The 21,989-nt window shown below is 43.9% G+C and overlaps 1 protein-coding gene across 1 annotated transcript; it reads left to right on the forward strand.

Moving 5' to 3' along the window:
- Positions 1-1,403: 1,403 nt before the first annotated feature.
- Positions 1,404-13,335, forward strand: SMIM13 (small integral membrane protein 13). The gene is made up of 2 exons (XM_061995804.1): positions 1,404-1,804; positions 9,788-13,335. The coding sequence occupies exons 1-2, from the start codon at positions 1,729-1,731 to the stop codon at positions 9,979-9,981; spliced, it is 270 nt and encodes an 89-aa protein (XP_061851788.1). The 5' UTR covers positions 1,404-1,728; the 3' UTR covers positions 9,982-13,335.
- The last annotated feature ends 8,654 nt before the right edge of the window (positions 13,336-21,989 follow it).

The raw sequence follows: 21,989 nt of genomic DNA on the forward strand, positions 1-21,989 counted from the left end.
TGTATCTATTTATCACTTCAGAATACCATTCCAAGATAATTCTTTCTTCCGTTATGAATGGTGAATCGTTCTGTGACACTTGGGGTTGTGATGTGAATTAATCAACTACTATTAGGAAACCAGTTTGGAACCACAGGGTGATGTATTTGGAATATATCAATAGCCCTAAAATGGGACAGCTGTTTTACAGGAGAGAAAAAATGATAATGCCATAGCCAGAGAACTTACTCTAACTGCAGATAAGTAAAAAAAAAAAAAATCAGATAATCAGAACACTGTAGGAGAGAGCTTAAATTTCTTTTTCAAAAGTTAATACAGTAGTAACCATTGCCAGTTTGCAGTTTGTTTGCAAGACAGAAGAAACCTTGCTTAAGTGTGTAGAACAATTGCCTAGACTAGAAATAGAGTGATATTTAACAGAAATAACAGAAAATACAGTTCAAATTAAATGATCTTGGCAAAATACACTGTGAGTGGGTTAGGCAGAGTATTAAACAGGGCTAGGAACGTTGGCAGAGGCTAGGGACGGAAAGAGAACTCTGGTATGGTTTGGTGAAGTGATATCAAATTTAAGAACGTAAATGTGGGACTGCATTGTGTAGGTAATTTTCGTTTACAAGTATCTAGAGAGCAGGAACCACGTCACTCTCAATAAGTTGGAAAACTAAGAACTTTTATCTTCTCTTCAAAGGCGAGACTTTTAAATAACCCATAAAAGAAACACAAAGGAGAACTGCATGAGCTTTCTCTGACATTGCAAGGGTGACATCTCCACAGGAAATCAGGCTTCTGTAGTTGTAGATTTAAACACAGACGTTCAGTAGTTTTAGAAACATTAACCAGAGTGCTTACACTACAAAGTTATAATCTTATTCCAGTGCTAAAGGCAAAGTCTGTAACAGACACAAGATTGCCTCGCACTTATCTCTCGATTCCTGGAAGAGATTATTTCCTCAGATTTCTCCAAGTGGGAAAAACCGGCTTTGATGTTTCGCTACACTGTCAACAGAGGGCAAGAGCCAAGGTCATGTGGAATTCGAACCACACAAGGTAGCACAGATGTAAAAGCACTGCCTTGGCTAAGGCCTGGCAGCCCTGCTGCCCCTTATCGGTCAAATGAGGGAAGCGAGGGCAGCAACGGGAAGAGGCGGAAACAGAGCTGTCGCCCCATCCTTACAGTAAATCACCGCACGGGAAGCAATCTGGCCAGCCAGCCATCGCTCAGCCTCCGCGGGGCGAGGCACCGCCTCGCGCCGCGAGTGGGATCCGCGGGGCACGCCGGGACTTGCTGTCCCCGGCAGCGAGCGCACCCACCCGCTCCGGCCGCTGGGGAGGGAGATGAACTACAGCTTCCAGCAGGCACCGCGCCCCGACCCGCATCCCCACGCCGCGCTCGAGGGGCCGCCCCGCCCCTGCCGCTGCGCTGGTGAGCGACGGCGGGAGAGAGTGCCGGTGTTTGCGCCGGCTCGGTCTGGCTCCCCTCCCCTTCCCCCAGCCACCGTCGGGCTCGCGGCTGAGCCGCGAAGCTGCTTCTGCCCTTTCCTGGGCGCGGCGGGCAGCGATGCGAGGCATGGTCGTAACCACCTCGTAACCACCGGCGGGCCTCTGCCCGCACCTCAGCCCCCGTCGGGCTGAGCGGGCTCTGGCGACTGCCGGTGGGACTGGGCTGCCGCAGTTGGGAGGCATCTTCGAGGAAGGCCCCCCCGGCGGAGTGAGGCGGCCGGCGCCATGTGGCAGAGCATCGGGCTGACCTTGGTGGTGATCGTGGCCACACTGGCCTGCGTGCTGCTCTTCATGCTGTGCGGTGAGTCGCGGCCGTTCCCCTCGGCGGGGGCGTGAGGAGGTGCGGGGCGTTGGCCTGTCTCCGGCCTGCAGTGTACTTGTTCCCTCCCCTCCCCCCCCCCCCCCCCCCCGCCCCCGCTTCTCAATCTCTGGTCGTTCCTCTTTGCTCAGATTGATTGAGGAAATGAAAGGGCCGCATGCCCCAGGATGTGGGCGAGCGGGTGAGTTCACAGCGCCGCCTTCGCTTTGTTTCCGTATCATTTTGAGCCTTGAACTGCTTGCAGAGCTTGATTCTGTGGCTAATCTGAAGATGCCAGCTTTTTGAGTGAACGAGCTACTCAGAAGTCATTCAGTGCAGCTCGTGCATGGGTCTGAAGTAGCAGTGAATGGAAGCAAGTAAACTTCCTCCTGGTATTTCTCAGCTTTTGACATCTGTTCACTAGAATAGATTGTGACCAGCTCCTAGGAGTTTTTTTTTTTGTTTGTTTTTCTTTTGTGAATTCAAGGCTTGCTTTGGGGTTTTTTTGGATGCAGAGGGAATGGTTATTTCAATGGGAGGCACACCTCGCAGGTCTGTTTGAGTTCTTGGAAGGAATCAGCAGCATAGTGTGTGTGGGTGTCATCAATGTGCTGAACCAAACCCCCACCAAATGCAAACTGTGCTATAGCCTATGGTGAGATTCTTGTGAGACAAATCCACCTGCCATTTGCTTTTTAAAAGTGGTATTTGAGAACCCAGGGAGCAAAATGAAGAGTCAACGGGCAGTTAAGAATTGTTAGTCATAGTCAAAATAGCAAAGCATTGTGAAAAGATTCTGCAATATCAAGGGACTGGATAGTTAAATGGGAGGTGAAATTCAATATTAACGTGTATGGAGTGGTGCACGTAAAAAGTGTGAAATACACGGATGCATAATTTATGTGGGGAAATGTAATAGCTTCAAACTGAGCTGTTAGTGTCCCAAATAAAGGATTAGCTGGAGTCATTGCAATAGTTTCTCCAAAATATCCATGTAATGCTTTGTAGCAAGCAAATAGGCAGATCAAATATCTGAAATTTAAAATAGGATAGGAAATGTCATTATATTGCTACAAGAATCTACCATGTGCCTATGTCTCAGACAATGTATTTTCTTGTTAGTGTGTTACTTTAGCCAAAAAAAAAGTTAAATTCTAGTTCTCTTTTAAAAGGATTGGATGATGAGAGCTAAGTAATGATTTCTGCATGAAGAAGCTCAAAATAGGTTAGATATGTCTAGTCTGGAAAATAGATGACTGGAGGAAGACTTCTGGTCATAAACTTGAACAGAATGAAAAAAGTGAACTGGGAATGGTTGCAAAATGTTCTCATTAGAGAGGATTTGGAGTACATAAAGTTAAATGATCAAGCAACAAGCCTAAGGGAAAAAAATGCAAGCTCATAGAGAATATTTTAAATGCTGGAACTTTATGAATTTAAGTTATGAGAAGAAAAGTCAACATCTTTAAGCCAAAGTACAAATAGAAAAGGAAACTTCAAAATACAAGTAACTGGGGCTACAAGGGTGTATGGAGGTTCACCTCATATACTTTCCTGCTCTTGTGCTCTTTTTCAGTGGATCCTGTACTGTCTGTGGTTACAGACTAAATGATGATCCAACTGGATATTTGTTCAAGTTTCTATGTGCCCATTAGGTATTGTATGGCCACTTTTCCTCTTTCAGAAGATGAAAGGTGGTACTTGCCAGGGCTTTTATGTTTTCAGAGTGTGCATACTTTGCTTACTCTCTTGCTTGACAGATCAAAATGATTTTGCAACATGCTGTTAAAAATTTGACACCAGGATCACTCTCTCCAGGTCTTTCTGCTTTAGTCTGTATGTGACAAATGGAATTGACATGCTTAGGTTGTCTTTAACTTTGCCTGCCAACTTAAGCATCTCTTGAGTGCTTTCTTGCTTAAAGAGAACAGCAGTTTAGAGTCAGTTATTAATTATTTCTAAGTCTTTTTATAAACCACTTAGAGAGTTCTGTGTTATACATTCAACTTGGGTTCAATTAATACTTTACTTTGAGTCCTTCATTATATTTTACTTTCAAGAGTATCAGAGCCTATAAAATCATTGCTAAAAGTCACCTAGATTTCAAAAGTACTGAATACAAGAAGTTGACATGTTTGTTGCTTTTTGGGGAGGGGGATGTTTGAACTATTACCCTGTTAGAAGTGACTTAATAAATAGGATTTTATGGTGATTTACAGTATTGATGGTAAAGGGGTTTTTTTCCATCATATAGCATTTATTAATTAATATCTGGGTTTGATGCTAGGATTATTAATGGACAATAGTCAAGGAAAAGTGTCAAGGCCATTAACAGAAAAAGCAGAGTACATTAACTGTTTATCTGTAGCAGTTACAGACAGTTTATTATCTACCTTCTTACCTACAGGAAGAGCCTAAAAGGCTGTAACTTGGATTTTGAGTGGTTTATAAAAGGACTCGTGGTGTCAATGCTTGCAGAGAACAAGAGACTTAAGTATTGAGGAGACATACTAGCATCATGTAGATTTCTGCTTCTTGTCACAAATAAGAAATAAGTGCTATAAAACTTAAATAACGTGGGTGGGGGAATAATTTAATCATTTTTTTCTAAAGTTAAAAGACAAAATTCAGAGCGTAAATTATCAGAAGTTAATTGGACCATTTCTTCAGCCACATGAAAAGCGAGTGTTTATGCTTGGATTAGACTTTTAGGTCTATAAAAGTACTTTGAATAAATGACCTGATTTCTTTTAAACACTTCTGGATGCTTGCAACTGTGACTTGTAGTGTTAATCTGAATTTGAAGCACGGAAGGCCTGCAGCTAAACATCTCTTTGTAAACTGATCACATCCGACATAGAAACCATTGGAGGACTGTAAACATGGCAATTATGTTCCTCTTTTAAAAATTAAACTAAGATACTTTGCTTCCACTGGTTTTATTCCCATGTTTTCTGATTCTGTGGTGCTCTCATTGCTGCTTTTGTGTATTCCATGTTCCTCTAGATGAGAGGAACTCATCTGTAGTCAAGGGTAAAGGTATATAAATGATAAGGTAAAATGCCAGCCAGGTGAACTCTAGTTCTGCATACCTCTGTGTAATTGTTTTATTTTCTCAATGTAATAACACAAGGAGCTGTGTGCAATTGCAAAAGTGCTCTTGGTGGAACAAATGGAAGTGTTCATCTCACTTGGCAGGAAAGGCTAATGAGATGTGGTTTGGGAGAGATGACCTTAAAATAAAAGTCCTGTAACTCAAAGTGCTGAAATGAATGTGTGGTTTGCTTCCCAAGTCTAGATCCAGTTGCAGATGGGGAAAAGCCTGTGAGCTTTAAATACTACCTGAATAGTTTGTATTTAATGCTTTGTTTAAACAGTTTTGTAACTGCCTTAAATTAGTGAATCTGGTAAAATACCTCAAAAGATAAGGGAAGTCATGCTTGATTAGACCACCAATAAAGATAAAATACCTTTTAATTTGAAGTTATGTTTTGAAGCTGTTACAAATGGGAGATGGGAAGAGAGCAAGTTTCCTCGATCAGTCAGCAAGCAGTATGTGGTAGGGTTGCACTAAACAGGGCCAGGTTTAAGGAATGGCGCAGAACCAAGCCTCATGTTGCTTGATGTCTTCTGTTATTCCAGTATCAAAGTAGTCCATGCTTCCTTTAGCCCCATCTTCTCCATAGCAAAGCTGTTCTCTGGGGTGGTATATTATTTACATCTTAAAAATGGCTTGGCATTGATGTGACTTGTCTGTGGTCACAGATGTCTGTCACAGAGCTCTGAGTAGACTCCTGTTCTCTTCACATCTCAAGTTTAGCATCTAGAGCTTTGTGCTCCTTTTTTTTTTTTTTCATCTGTAGCCACTGAAGATTTGCCGTGATGGATGCTTCAGCATCTGAATACAGGCAACACTCACCTTTGTGATACTGCAGTTGTAAATTAGTCTACGTATGCTGGTGTAATAGCATCCTATTTTCAAAATGATGGGAACACGGAGGTAAAATGATCTTGCCAGGCTGCACAGGAAGCCTCTAGTAGGGTCAGAAATAGAAGCCAGAGCTTCAGAGTCTTGTCCTGTGCTCTTACCACATCACCTTCCCTCCTTTTGTAGTTTCATTGGTATTTCACATAAGAAAAACCAGGTTGCTTTACCCAAGCACACCATATTAGCCCAGGGCTTTTTTTTCCCTTTGTTCTTCCTGATTCAACTGTAGTAGGAAAATGTACTCCATTAAAGAAAACCCTCAGTGTACAGCCAGCATGAGGTGAGTGACCTGAGACTGGTACCTCTCAGGAGGAGTAGTGCTACAGTCAGATCACTTTGTTTCTTTCTCCTTCACAAAGAACTAGGAGCTGGTGTGGGAAGTAACAGAAAAGGTAGCTTTAATGAAGCATAGTCAAATCACAAAATCTGTTGGACTACCTGATATTGCATCAGGTAGTTCTGTCTATGAATGTGTCTGTGAGTCAGAAGAGGCTTTGGCTTGTGGACCCATCTTCGCAAACATATTGCTTCATGATTTATAAGAGGGATTGGCATAACATGTGATGGCACAATGATAAATGTGACTTAAATGGTTTTGAATGACACCTGCTAGTTGCATTTTAAGTGAGACGGTGGCTCCCAGCTTCCATTGAGTACTAAACTCTGCAGGGCTTGGAGCTGTTGTTTTGCCAAAGTGGAAAGCATTGTCTGTGGTAGACAGGGAGGGATTTCTTGACTCACTCTGGACTTGGATATCTGCTACACCAAGAGCCAGAGCCCCAGCTTCACATTGCAGTGATGTACTGTTGGATTCAACTGATTTGCTGGAGGGGCAACTTCTTTCACCAATTAATGGTTGCTCTAAGACGTGCTGTGGGTGTGCTGCTTGACTTCCACAGTTTCAATCAAGCCTAAGGATGATTTGAAAAGGTAAATCAAATGGCTAAAGAAAAGAAAGCAAGGATGGGAATACCAATTCAAATAAAACATTTTGTTTCTTCTTTGAAAGCAACTTACCTGAATGAAGTGGAAGCATTTGAGATGCAAACAGCTGGTGTCAGTTACCTGTCCAGGAAGAGCTCTACAGCAAAAGTGCTGTGAAGCTAAACTGAGCTGTGTAAAGACAAGAACGTGTGGAAATGTCTTTTTTTCCTTTATTTTAAATTACTTTTTTTTCTTCCTCTTTTAAAAATATGCTATTGAGTAACTTACAGTTCTTCTGCATGGCATGACATCGGGTGTTAGCATTTTGCAATGCTAGTAAGAGGCTGAGAAATGAATAGAAAACGCATTGTCTTCTGTTTCAGAAGTAACTGAGTGCTATGAATCTGCCTCCAGGGTCCAAGTGTGTGGTTTTGTTTAATGGTATATTTAATTGGTATTGTTTATGGAGATAGTTTCTCTTAACCAGTGTTTTGAACTTTCTGCCCAGGCTGGCACTGTAACTAGAGCAAAGGAAAGGAAGAAATCTTTCTGCTTTGATTACCTTTTGATTTTATACCTAAATTTCTCTGGTATAGGCTGGGAGATCTTGGGGGACATCACATTCAAATTAAACATAAGTCATTTAAAGGTTTAGGTATTAATGGAAAAGGAAATACTTGGTTTAGGCTTTAGGAATTCATTTAGATCATAAAAGGTTATTTGGAAAGGCGAACAAGCTGTCTCTTTTCCAGATTAAGTGAAGGTGGCCCGTTCATCTGAGTAACAGCCAGATTCGTGACTTGTGTAGATGGTAATGCGACCTGTCATAGAGATGGAACGAAATTCTATGTCACTTCCGGCTTTCAAGAGTGGGTAGATTTATTTTGTAGCTACAAATTATAACAATTGCCACTAGTACAGAACTCGGAGAAAACCAGGGTATTGACAAGAATACAAGAATATAAGGTAGCAAGGGCCATCAAGCAGAGCACCTGATGTGGAAGACAGTCCCACTCCAGAGTTCAGTGTCCCAAGGAGCCGAGCAGCTGAGATTGTCAGGATCACCGATGAGCACTGGTCACAGCTGGTTGTCCTGCCCTGATGAATATGGCCATGCTTGCCTCTTCTGGATGAATCAACCTGGACCTGCACCTCTGCCAACTGTGCCAAGGAACTAAGGGTCAGGAATGTTTCTCCCCTTCACTCACCACCTCCACTTCCTGTAGGTGGGAGCTGATGGAAGTGCCCTGGAGATTCGAAGAGGTTAATCCCATAACACCCAACAATGCAGATGTGGCTGTGACGTCCAATAATGTGGCATGGTGTTAATAGCCACTTAAGAGGCTGTCAAAGTCTCATAGCTCCCCTCATAGCTGCATGACTGGGCCCAGCCATGCTTGTGGGCAGAGATTCGACCATTAGTGCTTTCTTGCTGGTATAGGGTTGTTTTCACAAAATGTATGGTACTATTAAACGGGTTAGTGAGGTGGTTCAATAGGGAGGAAGTAGCTTTCACTCACAAGCCTGGGTCAGTGACCACCTCAGTAGCTCAGGAGGGCTTCCAGCTGGACGTGGGGAGGTGTGGTCACTGAAGCTGAGCCCAGGATGTAATTATGATCCTGTCCTGAGAGAGTCATAATTACTGCCATGGGAGCTACTCCTGGAAATTAAAAAGTCTGCAGGATGTGAAAAGTATTCCAGGATGGAGAGGAAGGGAGGGATCTTGTTTCCTCTTGAGCAGTGGCCTGCTTTTATCAGCATGACTGATTACAGAAGTGGAAGAAAAATAGTTGTGCTGTGGTTACACAAGTGCCATTTATTAGTCTTTGTCTTCCCTAACATGTCCCTGTTGTCCACGCTTAGAGGACTGTTTCTGCTGACAACTTTGGAATAGTGAGGATGGGTTTCACTATCTCTGTAAAACAGGGCTCTGAATGTTTGCATAGGTCAGCCGTGTAGGTTTGAATAACTAGCCACATCTGAATGGAGAATGGGAGTATTAGTTCATAACTCTCTGCAAGACAGATGGTTTTTTAGTGTTGCGAATGATGCTTATATAGCATATGTTTTCAAATAGCTGTTTAAACTTTATGCTACTAAACTATGTATTTCACAGAAGCTGCATTCCTGTTCTATGGCTGATGGAAAACTTGACTGGCTGATGGAAAACTTGACTTGACTAGAGGGAAAGGGGCAGCACTAGTGCTCAGATGAGTAAAAACTCCAGTCTCTTTTGACCTGAATGCTTAGATAAGGGAGACCTTTTAAAGGGAAGATTTCTCACTTAGGTTTTGATATAAGTAGATCTGCTTTTTTAAAGTTCCTTGTCTACTTGTTATAGAAACACTTGTAGAGAAGGAGATAGATCTTAAATATCTTTTCAAGAAATGTGACCAGCTCAGCTCTTTACTTGCATAGCTTTTGGACCCAGGGCATTTTAGTGATGGAACAGAATATAAATTTACCAGAGAATGTTAATTTAATGGGATTTGGGCATGGTGAAGGAATACGTTGAATTTGGGGGATGTGGCCTTTCAGTGGACATCAGGAAGACCTGCCTGTCAAAATAGGATTTATGGTAAAACATGGTATTAATTTCAAGGTCTCCACAAGAGTTCTTAATAGTGATTATGCAAAACAGGTTTTTGAATGTGATTTTCAGAATGATGTGTTTGAGTGAGAGCAGAAACTACTGCTGCCTCTTCACAGTGCTTTTGTAAAGAATCTTGAGTCCTTGTTGTAGATATAACCACAGAAATTCCTTTTCTCCTGACAGTTAACACCTTTGTGCAGATGTGATCTCACATCTACTGCTTGCTGTGGCAGCACAATTCAGAGTGTGTAGGCTTAAATGTTTGCTTCCAGATGAGGACAAACTTTATCAAATAGAATTGGTATTTACAGGACTGTAGAAAAGAGGAAGTGTGTTGGGAAAGTGCTGGGATTGAGAGTTGGCAGTTAAAAAATGGGAGCTGATCAGTTTTTTTTCTCACATTTCTGGTGTACTTTGCCTGAGAGCTGACTGTCATTTTGTATGCAGTGACTAAGCAGTACCTTTTTTCTTTCTCCTGCAGGCTGGTACGTGGTCTGGCAGTTGTTTCTATCTAAATTCAAATTCCTGAGAGAATTGATAGGTGACACGGGGTCCCAAGAGGGAGACAACGAGCCTTCAGAGACTGAAGCTGAACAGGAGACTCCACCCTCGCCGCAGAGAGGTAGACAGAAAGCTGCTCGACAGCGAAGGGCACCCGCAGAAGACACAACTTAAAGCGCTCTGTTGAACTTCATACTAACTATGAATAGTTAAGCACCTCTGCACTGTGTCGTTCAGTGGTTTGATCTTAGTGAAAAAATGACCTAAAAGGTAATATTAGTACCTGTGGACCTCTACTTCTGAACTACCAATGTAGGCTGCTTTGGTAGAGGTTCAGGGAGGACTTCAGCAGTAAGTCATAGGATATTGGAGGAAAGAAGCGGTGGAGAGAAGTCTCCATTAAAAATGCTCAGCTGCTGTAGTTCCTATCTCTGCACACGGGCAGGTCTTGGACCACAGGCTTAGCCTTTGCATTAGTCTGAACATACTAGGCATTTCAGACTTGAAATGGTTTCTAAATTATCTTTTTCTTTACAGCACTGTAACTGCATATAGCAAAATTGAGTTTTATTGACTTAGCTATATATCATTATATATTTTTTCTTCCACCTTGAGAATGCATGTGAACTTGAAAAAGGATTGAAAGAATATTCTGCTTTAGAAAGTATTCTAAAGTGAGATTTGTTATGTTCTTATTGATTTTCTATACTTTATATTAGATGCACATGAGTTGGAGGTTTTTAGTATCTCCTTTAAAAAAAAAGGCATCGTGGATAAGATCTGTTTTCTTGGTTTTGGCATAAGAAGGGTTACAGGTTTAACAGTCCTGCTAGCTTTCTGTATGTTTTTCTGGAACCTTTTACTCCAAGTCCAACTTGTGTTGGATGGGAGAAGATGCTTAGGTTATGTGCTCACTGTTTCGTGTTCTGAAGTGTCATCTTTGGGTTTTGGATACTAAGCACTTCTCTAGTTTGCTTTGTGCACTTGTATATCAGGTATACGGTACCTGACAAAACTTCTTTCTTGGAACCAGTTAGGGCATTTTGACCAAATTGGTAGACGTCACTGTTAACACTTGGATCGTGTTATAGCAATCAATTTGGTACCTCATGTTTGCTGGAAGATGTTTTAAGGTGATAAGTGGTTCCTCCTGTTTGAGTTACACGGCTGTTCTGACATTGCACTTCAGAATGAAGAGCTACGCTTCTGTTTATCTAGCAACTTTGAAGATTGATGCATGAGAGAAGAAACAAGCATGTACCATTTCTAATGTGTATATGAGAGAACTACCAACAGGTCGTGTCATGAACAGCTTCTGTTTTCTCTCAAAAGCTTGGATACGTGATGGTGTTTGGATCATTATTCCTTGTACAAAAACTTAAACGGGACTACAAAATTGGTCTTGTACTTAAAAATGTTAAGAAGCTTAAACCTATGATTTCCAGGCTTGTGTTTTGGTTCAATTATTTGGCTAAAAGCAGCAGCATTTCCTGTTTCATCAAGCAGGCCTATATCTGGAAAAGAGCACTGTTTAGTGCCTTCATGTTTTAATTTGTCATCTGTGAATACCATTCAAAAGCTAATGGAGCATTCACTTCATGAAATGATTTGAATGTTTCAATATTAGAATATGAAAGATCAACCCTGACTTTCTTTGGAATCTAAAAGTCTCTGTTTTATTCACTAGCCTGTACATAAAAGAATGCTTTGTGTTACAGGATTATACTTTCAAGCATGATTAGGCAGTACTTTGCACATATCCGTCAAACACATGTAGAAATATTGATAAGTCTCCTTCCTCTAGCCTATATGCTTAGAAGGGAATGTGTAGTGATGTGGGGTTTTTTAATTAGTAGTATTCCCATGGGTTCAAACAGCAAAAGCAATTGGATTCTGTTCCCTGCTGCTTTCAGTTGTTTGCCTTACACAACTTAATGTCACAATATTATTGTGTCTCTGGGTCTTTGTCACGTGATGAGGCTTTCAGTTTAGCAAGTACTGGCACATTTTTCTTGAAACATCTTTAGCATCTTTTGAGCTTTGCTAATAGAGGCTTACAAATAAAGTTGGGGTTTATTTGTACTGATGTAGGCTATTGATGCTGTTCTGCGCTTCACTTTTACCTAGATTGTAGTGCACAGAGGATGGCAAAAGGCTGATGCTTGCAGTATCCTCAGCTGAGATCAGTAACAGTTAACACTGTTAGAACTACTGCTTCTAGTAGCTCTGAAGAACTGTGAAGTTACAGCAATATGCTTAGCTAGCCAGGGTGGTTCTAAAGGTGCAAGAATCAAGACTCTGGAGCAAGATAATGAAGGAAATATCCACATGGGTTTGAATGCTGACACTGATGAAATAACATGTAATAAGATGGACGTAGGAGCTCTGGTTAGCTCATCTACTCTAGCCAAACAACTTCCTTCTAGGTTCCTTGATGTTTATAGGTGTACATTTCACTCCCTACCCAAAGTTATTTTAGGTTTTGTTTTCTTTTGTAAACAACTGATGCTATTTTTTAATGTTGCTGTGAGATAGCTGCCAATAATGCTATTTGCCTAGTGTATAGCTTTAAGTAGTAGCAGGCCAAAGGTTTATATTATGCAGTTTGGAAGAATTTTGGAATGCTGACGTCTTTTTGTCAATGTGCAATTATTTTTCCTGAAAGAATCTGTCGTAAAACCTTTGTAGAAGGCACTTTGCACACCTGTAAAGGCAAAACTCTTACATGTGAAAGCGTACTTGTGATAAGACCTGGGTTGTGATTGCTGGCAGTCTGATAAACTCACGTCTTTGAATATTTTTACCAATGTATTGAAGTGTTACTGGTGAGTAAACATTTAACTTCAAATGGACCCATTCAAGTCTGAAACCTTACCAAGGTGATAGGTTGGTCTTGTTTAGTAGGACCTGTTTCTAAAACTGTTTCTTGCCTTATCGTTGCAGCCATTCTCTTGAATGTATTTTGGGTTCTTATTTTAAGTGTAGTCATATCACCTTTGTTGCAGGGACTGTGTAACTTTGAATAAGCAGTAATTACTGATATTGTACGTGACAGTTAATTGAAAACGGTTACTGCAATGAAGACTGGAACAAATACAGTGTAGACTGGTGGGAAAAAAGCTATTGCTGAAATTTGAGTGGTGTAAACATTTTTGTTCTTGCTCAGTTGCATAATTCAGACCTGTTAGGGAGCCATTAAGGTGGCTGTTGTGGTGATTTGTTTGCCCATGAGGCTAATTCTATGCAGCTCACCCACTTAAGCACTGCTGCTGTAGCCATATGCAGTCGATGCCATGTACTGTGCTGCCACTTGTGAGTAACTTGCTGCTTAATATCAGGTTTTACACTACACTAGACCTGTGTACCGTAGTTCTGTTTGGTTTGGGAATGACCAGCAGAAAGATTGTGTTCAATGTGGTCATCCACTTCTTCAGATACTGTACCAAAAGCTTCCTTGGTCATCTGTTTTCATTAACTGTTCTTTTAACTGACTACACAAAGAAATAAAGTAACCAAACTTGACATAAATGTTTGATCTGAGTGGATTTATGACTTTTTTTGAATGAAATTTTGCCTATAAAAAGAGACTTTTTGTTGGGGCATGCAACACTACCAAAGAAGACTTGTCAAAAGTCAAAGTCTGGTGGAATACCTACAGATGGCTTCACTTTAAGGTGCAGGTTCATGTATGCCTTTAGAGCCGTTGGTTTTTTCTGCCTTCTCCTTGAAAGCTGTCATTTCATTTTAGCAATTAAAAACCCCAAAGCAAACAAAAAACCTGCCAAAATCCAAATATCCTTATCTCTTCTTTGTTCTTGATACTTTTAAGATTGATTGTAGACTTACTTTTAGAAAAACTAAGATGGTGAAGTAGGAAGTTGTTCTTTTGGAAATAAAGTTGTACAGTAGAAGGAAATGAGAACATGTTTCATTTCTCATTGCTTCAGTTAGGCAAAATGCATAAATTGAATTCTGGGAGAGGTAAAAGAAGACTTTGAAAAAAGCCTCAACAGGTAAAATCACTTTAATCTTGAGAGAATGAGCTGGTTTGCTATTCTTGTTGCTTGTAAAAAGGGGCTACTAACAGAGGAGAGTAAAATGCTGTGGCATGATATAACTCTGGCACTTGGGTCTTTTGACCACAACAAGAGTTGTGTGAGTGTATTTGACGGGAGGTAATGTAAGTGGGAAAGACAAGTGGGTGGGCTGCCAGTGTCAGATGCTTGTAAAACACATGCTTGCTTTTTAACTTTGGTACTGACCCCACGGAAACACTTCATGGTCTATTCCAGTGGAATGAATAAATATGCCATTGGACAGCTCTGCCCAAAGTTCCACCACAGGCGGTTTAATTGATACTGCTCCTTCCCCCATGGCTCCTTCCCTAATGGCACTCACCTGCTGTCAGGGCTGTCCTGTGGCCTTGATCCTACGCAATCAGAATAGACCATTGTTGTAAAACACAAGCAGTGCTTGGGTAAGACATATATGAAGATTTGTTACCTGGGATTAGACTGGAAGTTGGCAGTGTAAATGTGCTGGGTTTTACATTACACCTCCAAGACATGATTGGCCGTATTCTTCATGTAGAACAGAAGCTCTTAACTTCTGAGTGTCTCTGTTAGCCTTGAAGGTGTTTGTAACTAATACATAATGAATACATAATAATAGTTAATAATTAATGAAGGTGTTGATCAGAGGACTGGAGCACCTCTCCCATGAAGATGGGCTGAAAGAGTTCAGGTTGTCCAGCCTGGGGAAGAGAAGGCTACGGGGAGACCTTATAGCAGTCTTTCAGTTCCTAAATGGCCTACAAGAATGGTAGAGAGGGCCTATACAAGGGTCTGTCCTGACAGGCCCAGGGGTAATGGCTTTAAACCGAAAGGGGAGCTTCAGCTTAGAGAGAAGGAAGAACTGTAAGCATGGTGAAGCACTGGAACAGGTTGCCCAGAGAGTTGGTGGATGTCACATCCCTGGAATACTCAGCTTCAGGCATGGACCTATCGGTGGACAGGGGAGCATCATGGAGTGAAGAACTAAGCAGTGTGAATGCCCATGACCTCTTGTGGTGCAGGCACCTTTAGAAGGATCCAGCTAGGGCAATCTGGGGACAAGTCTCTGAAAGACAGGAGAGACCTCTTATAGTGGAACTCAAGCCAAGATGAAATACATCTTGGGGGTTTGTTTTCCCGTGTTTCTGCTTGCAGGGCTTTGCAGCTGCCACAAAGGGAAAAGGGTAGCACAAGTGTTCCAGAGAGACCCTAATATATAGGGGAAGATGGGATGGGGCCATCACATGGTCACTTCGGAGTCACCGTCAAAGCCTTGCATATGTACCATTTGTGATGTACCTGCCTCTGCTGCTTGCTCTGGTTGTGCTGCTCCAGGGGCTCCTGAATACTGCTATGTGAGAAGGAAGGGTGAGAAAGCATACTGTGCTGGGCAGATGTGGCTTGAGAGGCTGTGTCTGTGAATCTCTTGTGCCTGGGTTGGTGTATACTGTACAATTGATGCAGCTGACATCCACCTCACCTCTATTAAAGCTTTTAGTCTTCTGTGCAGATGACCTCAGAGTTTTGACATTGCGTATAACTTGCGTCCTTCTCTGAACTGTTGCAGAGGAGGATAGTTTGCTCTGTGTTGGATCTGCTCTAGAATATTTTAACCTCTTGTTGAAGTTGAAAGCTTCCTATCATCAAATGCCTTTGTTCATAAATAATGCTAGCTCTGACTTGAAGCAAGGTTTGCTGCTACTGTGTGCAAGGTTGAACTGCTGGAACTATACTGACACTGAATTTTTATTTCAGGCAGTCTGGAACTTCCTAGCAGAGTGCTCTGCTCCTTCTTATGTAAGGATCTAATCAGGAGCCTTCTGTCTTTCTGATAACTTCTTGCTTACTTTGAGCTAATTGCAGTTCCTGTGTCTTACATCAGCATTTCAGTGCCAGATGATCAGCTGTTAGCCTTTTCTAAAAATGTCAGGCAACACTCCTTCCATGGCAGAATGCATTAAAACACCTTTCTTACACACATGTTGTTTCCTACATGAGGTTTCAGTTTCTAAGAATGTAAAGAGTTTCTCCCCTCAAGTTCTGTAAGACCCTGCTTTGGGAACATCCTAGAAGAAACAGGAGACATAGCCGGGTGATGTGAGCTTGGTGCCAGGTGCTGGTGTCTGCAGGGCATGAACAGGCAGCCCTAAGAGACCAGAGGGTCATCTCAGGCCTGCCGTGTCCGCAGCATCCATTGTGCTCTCCAGTGCTGGTAACCCCTAAAAGACCTCTTGGCTTTGTGGTTGGACAGCACCACATCTATGGCTTCTAATCGTGGCACACCTTGTGTTTCCAGGAACAGAACTGGTCTGGCCCACCTCTGGTGCTGGTATGGTGGGAGCACATTTGGAAAGGCACAGGTGCTGCTGTGTGGGCAACCGCTCACTCTCTCTCCAGACCAGCAGAGTGGGTGTGCACAGGGCACAGGGCAGGGAGGTGGCAATGTCACTTTGGAAATCTCCTGACTTTCTGTGATAGCCTCTTTATTCTTCCAAATCACAAGGTATATTTAGCACATGCAGCATTTAAGCACTAGCAATGATGCTTATTGCAGCCTTAGTTTTTGTACTTTCCAAAGGCTTCATTACCTCAAACTGTGAGGGTGGTGAGGCACTGGCACAGGTGGATGCCCCATCCCTAGAAATGTCCAAGATCAGGTTGAATGGGGCTTGGAGCAACCTGGGCTAGTAGAAGGTATCCCTGCCCATGGCAGAGGGTTGGAACAAGATGGTCTTTAAGGTCCTGTCCAACACAAACCATTCTATGATTCTGATACTGAGAGCAGACTTGATTTCACTTTTCCTTGTGCTTGCTTCCAGGATGTCCTCACATTTCTCCTGAATGCCAGAGTCATGGCACAGATAGCAGACCCTGGCCTGGATGCTTAAATGGGTGAATTGCTTGCAGTGCACATCCAATCTGAAACCCCGGAGAGTTTTGGTATTGAAGTTGGGTTACAACGGGAGCTTCGGCCCTGGCTTTTCACCACTAGATGGCACGGGCCGTCAAACTTTGCGAGTGGAGGCCCACCTCCAGGGGAAACATTGAGCAAGGCAAAAGCTGTTTAGCTCCTCAGCGTTTTCTGTCGCTGTTTTTAGTAATTCTGCTGGTGTTTAGTGGGATTGGGAAGTACAAGGGCAGCTTCTTGCAGGGACTGAGCCTGGTTCTTATGTGGGATGTGGAGCCTCGTGTCTGCTGGCACTCTGGCATTGCTCAGGAGCATAGGAGGAAGCACTTTCCTTTGTAAAGGAGAGCCACCTCAAAAATTACCTGCCTCAAGAAGAAAGGTCTCACAAGTGCCGAGGCATCTTTTTTTTATGTCTCACTGTGCTTAAGGAAAAAAAACCCAAAGCACACCACAGCAGCACTTCTGCAGGTCTCAAGGTTATAAATATACTGTAACATTTTGAACAGCAGCTTAAGAAATGAGCTGGTTTTGTGGTTTTGGGGGTTTTTTTACTCCACAGTGTAAGTGCAAGGGTAACCTGCCTGCCATCCAGATCTCTTCACAACCAATTCACAGCTATGCATCCTCATACTTCTCATAGTTTCACTGCAGAGGTGAAATGATGAAGTTCATCCCTGTGAAGGTGGTGGGGCACTGGAAGAGGTTGCCCTGAGAGGCTGTGGATGCCCCATCCCTGGAAGTGTTCAAGAACAGGTTGTATGGGGCTGCAAGCAGCCTGGGCTAGTGGTAGATGTCTCTGCCCATGGTTGGATGGTTGTAATGAGATTATCTTCAAGATCCCTTCCAAGATGAACTGTTCTATGATACACTGATGCTCTGTCTGGCAGCAGGCAGCTCCATGGGAAGGAGATGGGCTGCTGGAAGCATGGGACCACCACTAGAAAAGATTTGCTTACCCTTTGTGCTGGACTGTGGGGAGTTTTGTGGAGACTTGGCTAGAGAAAAGAGGACATGATAGAATGCAGCTGGTTAGGCAGTGAGCACTAAGCGATAAGCTGTTGGACTCCTGCTCAAGGCCGTGAGAGCAAGAGAGTGGTATGATAACAGGATGAGAAAATCAGGAGCCTGGTTTGGGTTGAGCAGCCACAAGCATCCGAAGTATGTTGAAATGGGGGGGGGGGGGGGGGTTGTACGTAATTGGGAACCAATGATGAGCTCAGCTTTTGCAATATGTATGAGCCTGATTATTGTATCTATAAAAGAGCTGTATCTTTGCAAATAAAGTTGAGACTTGTTGCACTACAGGGTGGGCTTGTCTCCCATCGTCTTCAGCACTGGACTACTGTAGCTGTGGCTACCTGTGCACCCTGCTGGGGTTTGGACAGGAGGAAGAACCCTCTGCCCTGCGGTCTGGAGCCAGCCCCTTGCATGTGCATTGTTTAAGTCTTAAAACACACTCTTTTTTCCTTGCCTGGACTCTGCCTTGAGCCTGACTAGCCAGGATCCATCCATCCATCACATCAGGGAATACAACAATCATGCTAGATTTTCTTCCCCTCTCCCAAGATCTTCCTCTTAAGTTCCTGTTGGATGAGATATGCTTGTCATCAACACTTAGGGCAACTAGCTCCACTCAGGACTGGAGGATGCTTCAATAGTAATTGTGAGGTATAGCTGAGCAAGCCTACCTCAGGGCAAGTGCAAGGAATAAAATGTGCTGAGAGGAGGAGAGTGTGGGGCTGGTGGGGTTCTGTATGTGCTTCCTGCTCTGGGAAGAGGACACCACAGACTGAGGACACTGTTTCAAGGTACAGGAACATGACAGGAGCAGTGTTTTGGGTTTTTTTCTAGGAATGCCAAGTGTTTCTGTGGTGGCTTCAAGAACAGGTTTCTTGAGATGTCCTCCATGCAGATGAACAAAAGCACTTCATACAGCATGTACTGAAAACCTGCAACCTGCTGCCACAGGATGTCAGGCAGGTACTTTTGGGAACAGAGATACAGGGTAATGGGGACATCCATAGCCAAATCCCAAGTTCATCAGATAGTGAGTGGTACAGGCAGAGCTGTATTTCCTAACATCCCTGGTCCAAGCACTGGGGAGAGTGAGCTTACCCTGAATGTACCCATCTGCCCCTGTGCAGTGGTTTTGCCAAGGCCAGGTTTTTGGCAGTGAGGGGTTGGGGGTACAGAGGTGGCTTCTTTTAAACAAAGATCTGCCGGAAGCTTGCCCTGTAGCTGATAAGGCTCATGCCTGTCAATTCTAATATGAGCCCTGCACCTGACCCAGGCCTGGCCAAGTAGTGATGGAGGTAATGTCTCTGTGAGTAATGAATTTGAGAAGAAGTTGCGCAGTTGCAAAACTGCAGCAGCAACAGGGTGGGAGAATGTGAAAACATCTCCCCAGACAGCAAGGTGTGGTGGTTTAGCCCTGGCTGAACAATAACCACAGAGTTACTCGCTGCTCCCCACCCGCAGCCCGACGGCAGCCACAGCTCCCGCCCTTGCCGCCACGGCCTGGCCGCTGCTCTGAGAGGCTCAGCGAGACGTCCCACGGTATGGCACAGCCTGGCCATGCCCCCTGGCGGCGGCTGGGAGAGTTAACCCTGTCCCCACCTAACCCAGGACACAAGGAGAAGAAGCGGGAGGAAGGTGCTTAGGCCCTGGAAGAAAGATTCCCCTGTGACCTGTGGTGCAGCCCATGGTGAGGCAGATGTGCCCCTGCAGCCATGGAGGCCATTGGGAAGCAGAGATCCACTCACAGCCTATGGAGGACCCCACGTCAGAGCGGGTGGATGCCTGAAGGAGGCTGTGAGTCTATAAGCAGTTCATCCTGGAGCAAGTTCCAGGCAGGACCTGGGAGCCCGTGGGGAGAGAAGAGCCCACGCCAGGGCAGGTTTGCTGTCAGGACTTGTGATCCTGTGAGGGACTCAGGCTGGAGCAGCCAGTACCTGAAGGACTGTTCTCCCGGTGGATGACCCACGTTGGGGCAGGGTGTGAGGAGCTGCCCCTGTGGGAGGCCTCATGCTGGAGCAGTTTGTGAGGAGCTGCAGCCCATGGGAAGGACCCACATAGAGAAGTTCATGAGAGGCTGTCTCCCGTGGGAAGGACCCCACAGTGTAGCAATGGGAAGTGTGAACAGGCCTCCTCTGAGAAGAAGCAGCAGCAAAGTCCATCTGTAATGAACTGACTGTAACCCCCATCCCCTGCACTGCTGTGGGGGAAGGAAGCAGAGTCCTAGGAAGAGGGAGGGGTGGGAGATGTGTTTTAAGATTTGGTTTTATTTCTCGTCTTGTTCTTACAGTTCATTAATAAATCAAACCTTTTTCTCCCTAAGTCTGTTTTGCCTGTGGCACTAATGGCTGGGTGATTTCTCCATCCTCAACTCACAAGCCGTTCGTTATATTTCTCTCTCTCCTGTCCAGTTTAGGAGGGGGAGTGATATTACAGTTTGGTGGGCACCTGGCTAAACCACCACACCCTTTTAGAATATGGAGCTCTGTGCACCACGGCCTGACCCAACAGGGCAGTTCTTCCCTTGCTGAATGTTGGTGGGCTGATAGGTAGAGGTGCTCAGAGAATAAAACCAGCAGAATGTTGCACACATATATCCCCTCAACTAAAAAGTCTCCAAAGTCCAGAATGAAATGAAAAATCTCTCCTTTTACAAATAGCTGTCATCTTCAGTGCTGCAAGTGCCCAGCCAGACACCAGCAGTGTTCAGTGGAGGTTGCAGCAGGCTGTGGCCTTTCCTGCTCGCCTGTGCCCAGGGCCTGGCATGCTTGCATACTGAGCAAGGCCAGTACAGGCCAGAGCTGGGCTCTGCTTTGGGGCTCTGTGCTGCAGTCAGCGGCTGTTGCACTCTTCCACCCTCCATGTAGTTGATTTCACCTGCATAAGGATCCTGTGAAAAGCGAAGTAGCTCCTACTTGTGCAAAAAGAAGGGCTGAAAAAGCCTTTTTTTAAAAAAAAATTGCATTCTTTACCTAAAGTGCAAGGGCTAGAGACAAATGAGGCCTGGAGGACTTGCTGCTGCATGCACTGAATGACCTTTAAAAGTAGATGCATCTCAGATGGCGATGGGGCCACAGTTGTGGCTTTTCTGTGCAGAAGGCTTCTGTTGTCATCTTTATGTCTGTGGAAGTGAAGCATTGCTGAGGAATGCTGAAGTGCCCTCCTGGCTGCTTGTTGGACAAGTTCCTCCTGAGAAGCCATGGGTACATTCAGGTAGGAAACTAATTTTCTACTTAGTTGTCTCTTTTAAAGGACAGGAAACTGAGCTCAGAGACTTTATTCTCTGTTATCTTGCATGGAAGCAGAGATTAGCATTTTCTGCTAATCTAAGTTAGCCTTTGTGAAATGAGTTGGATGGGTTGCTCCAAAGATTTTGGTTTCTGGTGGAAGAGATGCCACAGGCTTCTGTGCTACTGCCTTGTTATGGGACTCTGAGCAGCCAAAGTTATCCACAGCAGAGCCCTTCTGATCAGTGGCTGATGAGATACCATGGCTCCATAGGAAGCATGGGAATCGTGGGGTTTCCCCCTGTGCTAGCACAGCCTGAGGCAGAGTCACCTGCTGGAAAAAGTCAATGTTTGGGTTGCATGGTGATGGTCTGATATCTCATGCTGGCCTCACAAGTGGATGCTTCTGTTTTCTCCAGTAGCAGTACTGCTGGTTTCTGGTACAGGAACATCTTCTGATGTTAGCTGCTGTCTGGTTAGCTGCTAATGAGCTGAAACACCTATCTGGGCTGGCAGCTGTCCCTGCGGCTCATCCTTGCTAATACAAGGCTTTGCCCATGTTGTTAGATAAAGTATTGAGAATGAGCTCATTGAGAGTTTGTCCCTAAATATAGTGGAGAGAAAAAACAAAAATGTGCAAAACACTGTAGAAGTGAAAACTCATTCATTTGGATGTACATAAGGTACATACTGTTTGCAGTTCTGTTGTCCTCATCCCCATATGAGGAAAAACCCCAGACAAAAATGGCACAAAGTGTATGCACGAGGGGAGAATGAAAAAGATCCTTAACAGAACGTTTCTAACCAGGGGAAGAAAGCAAACTCTCTTTGTCAGAAAATACTCTTGAAACCCACACTCCAAAGTTAAATGCCGTTCAGTTGTTTGAAGCTCCTTTAGTCTTTCTTGACAATTCAGCCCTTCCCACGCCAAAAGACACCCACTGAAGATGTGCAGCTCTACATCTGGCATATGCTCTCCCT

This window comes from Colius striatus, chromosome 4 (genome assembly GCF_028858725.1).
Source record: "Colius striatus isolate bColStr4 chromosome 4, bColStr4.1.hap1, whole genome shotgun sequence".
NCBI lineage: Eukaryota > Metazoa > Chordata > Aves > Coliiformes > Coliidae > Colius > Colius striatus.

Bases quoted from the DNA above. Each gene is read 5' to 3' on its own strand.
- SMIM13 (XM_061995804.1), top strand. From the start codon at position 1,729: ATGTGGCAGAGCATCGGGCTGACCTTGGTGGTGATCGTGGCCACACTG. The intron at 1,805-9,787 runs GTGAGTCGCGGC...TTTCTCCTGCAG, and splicing joins GCTGCTCTTCATGCTGTGCG to GCTGGTACGTGGTCTGGCAG.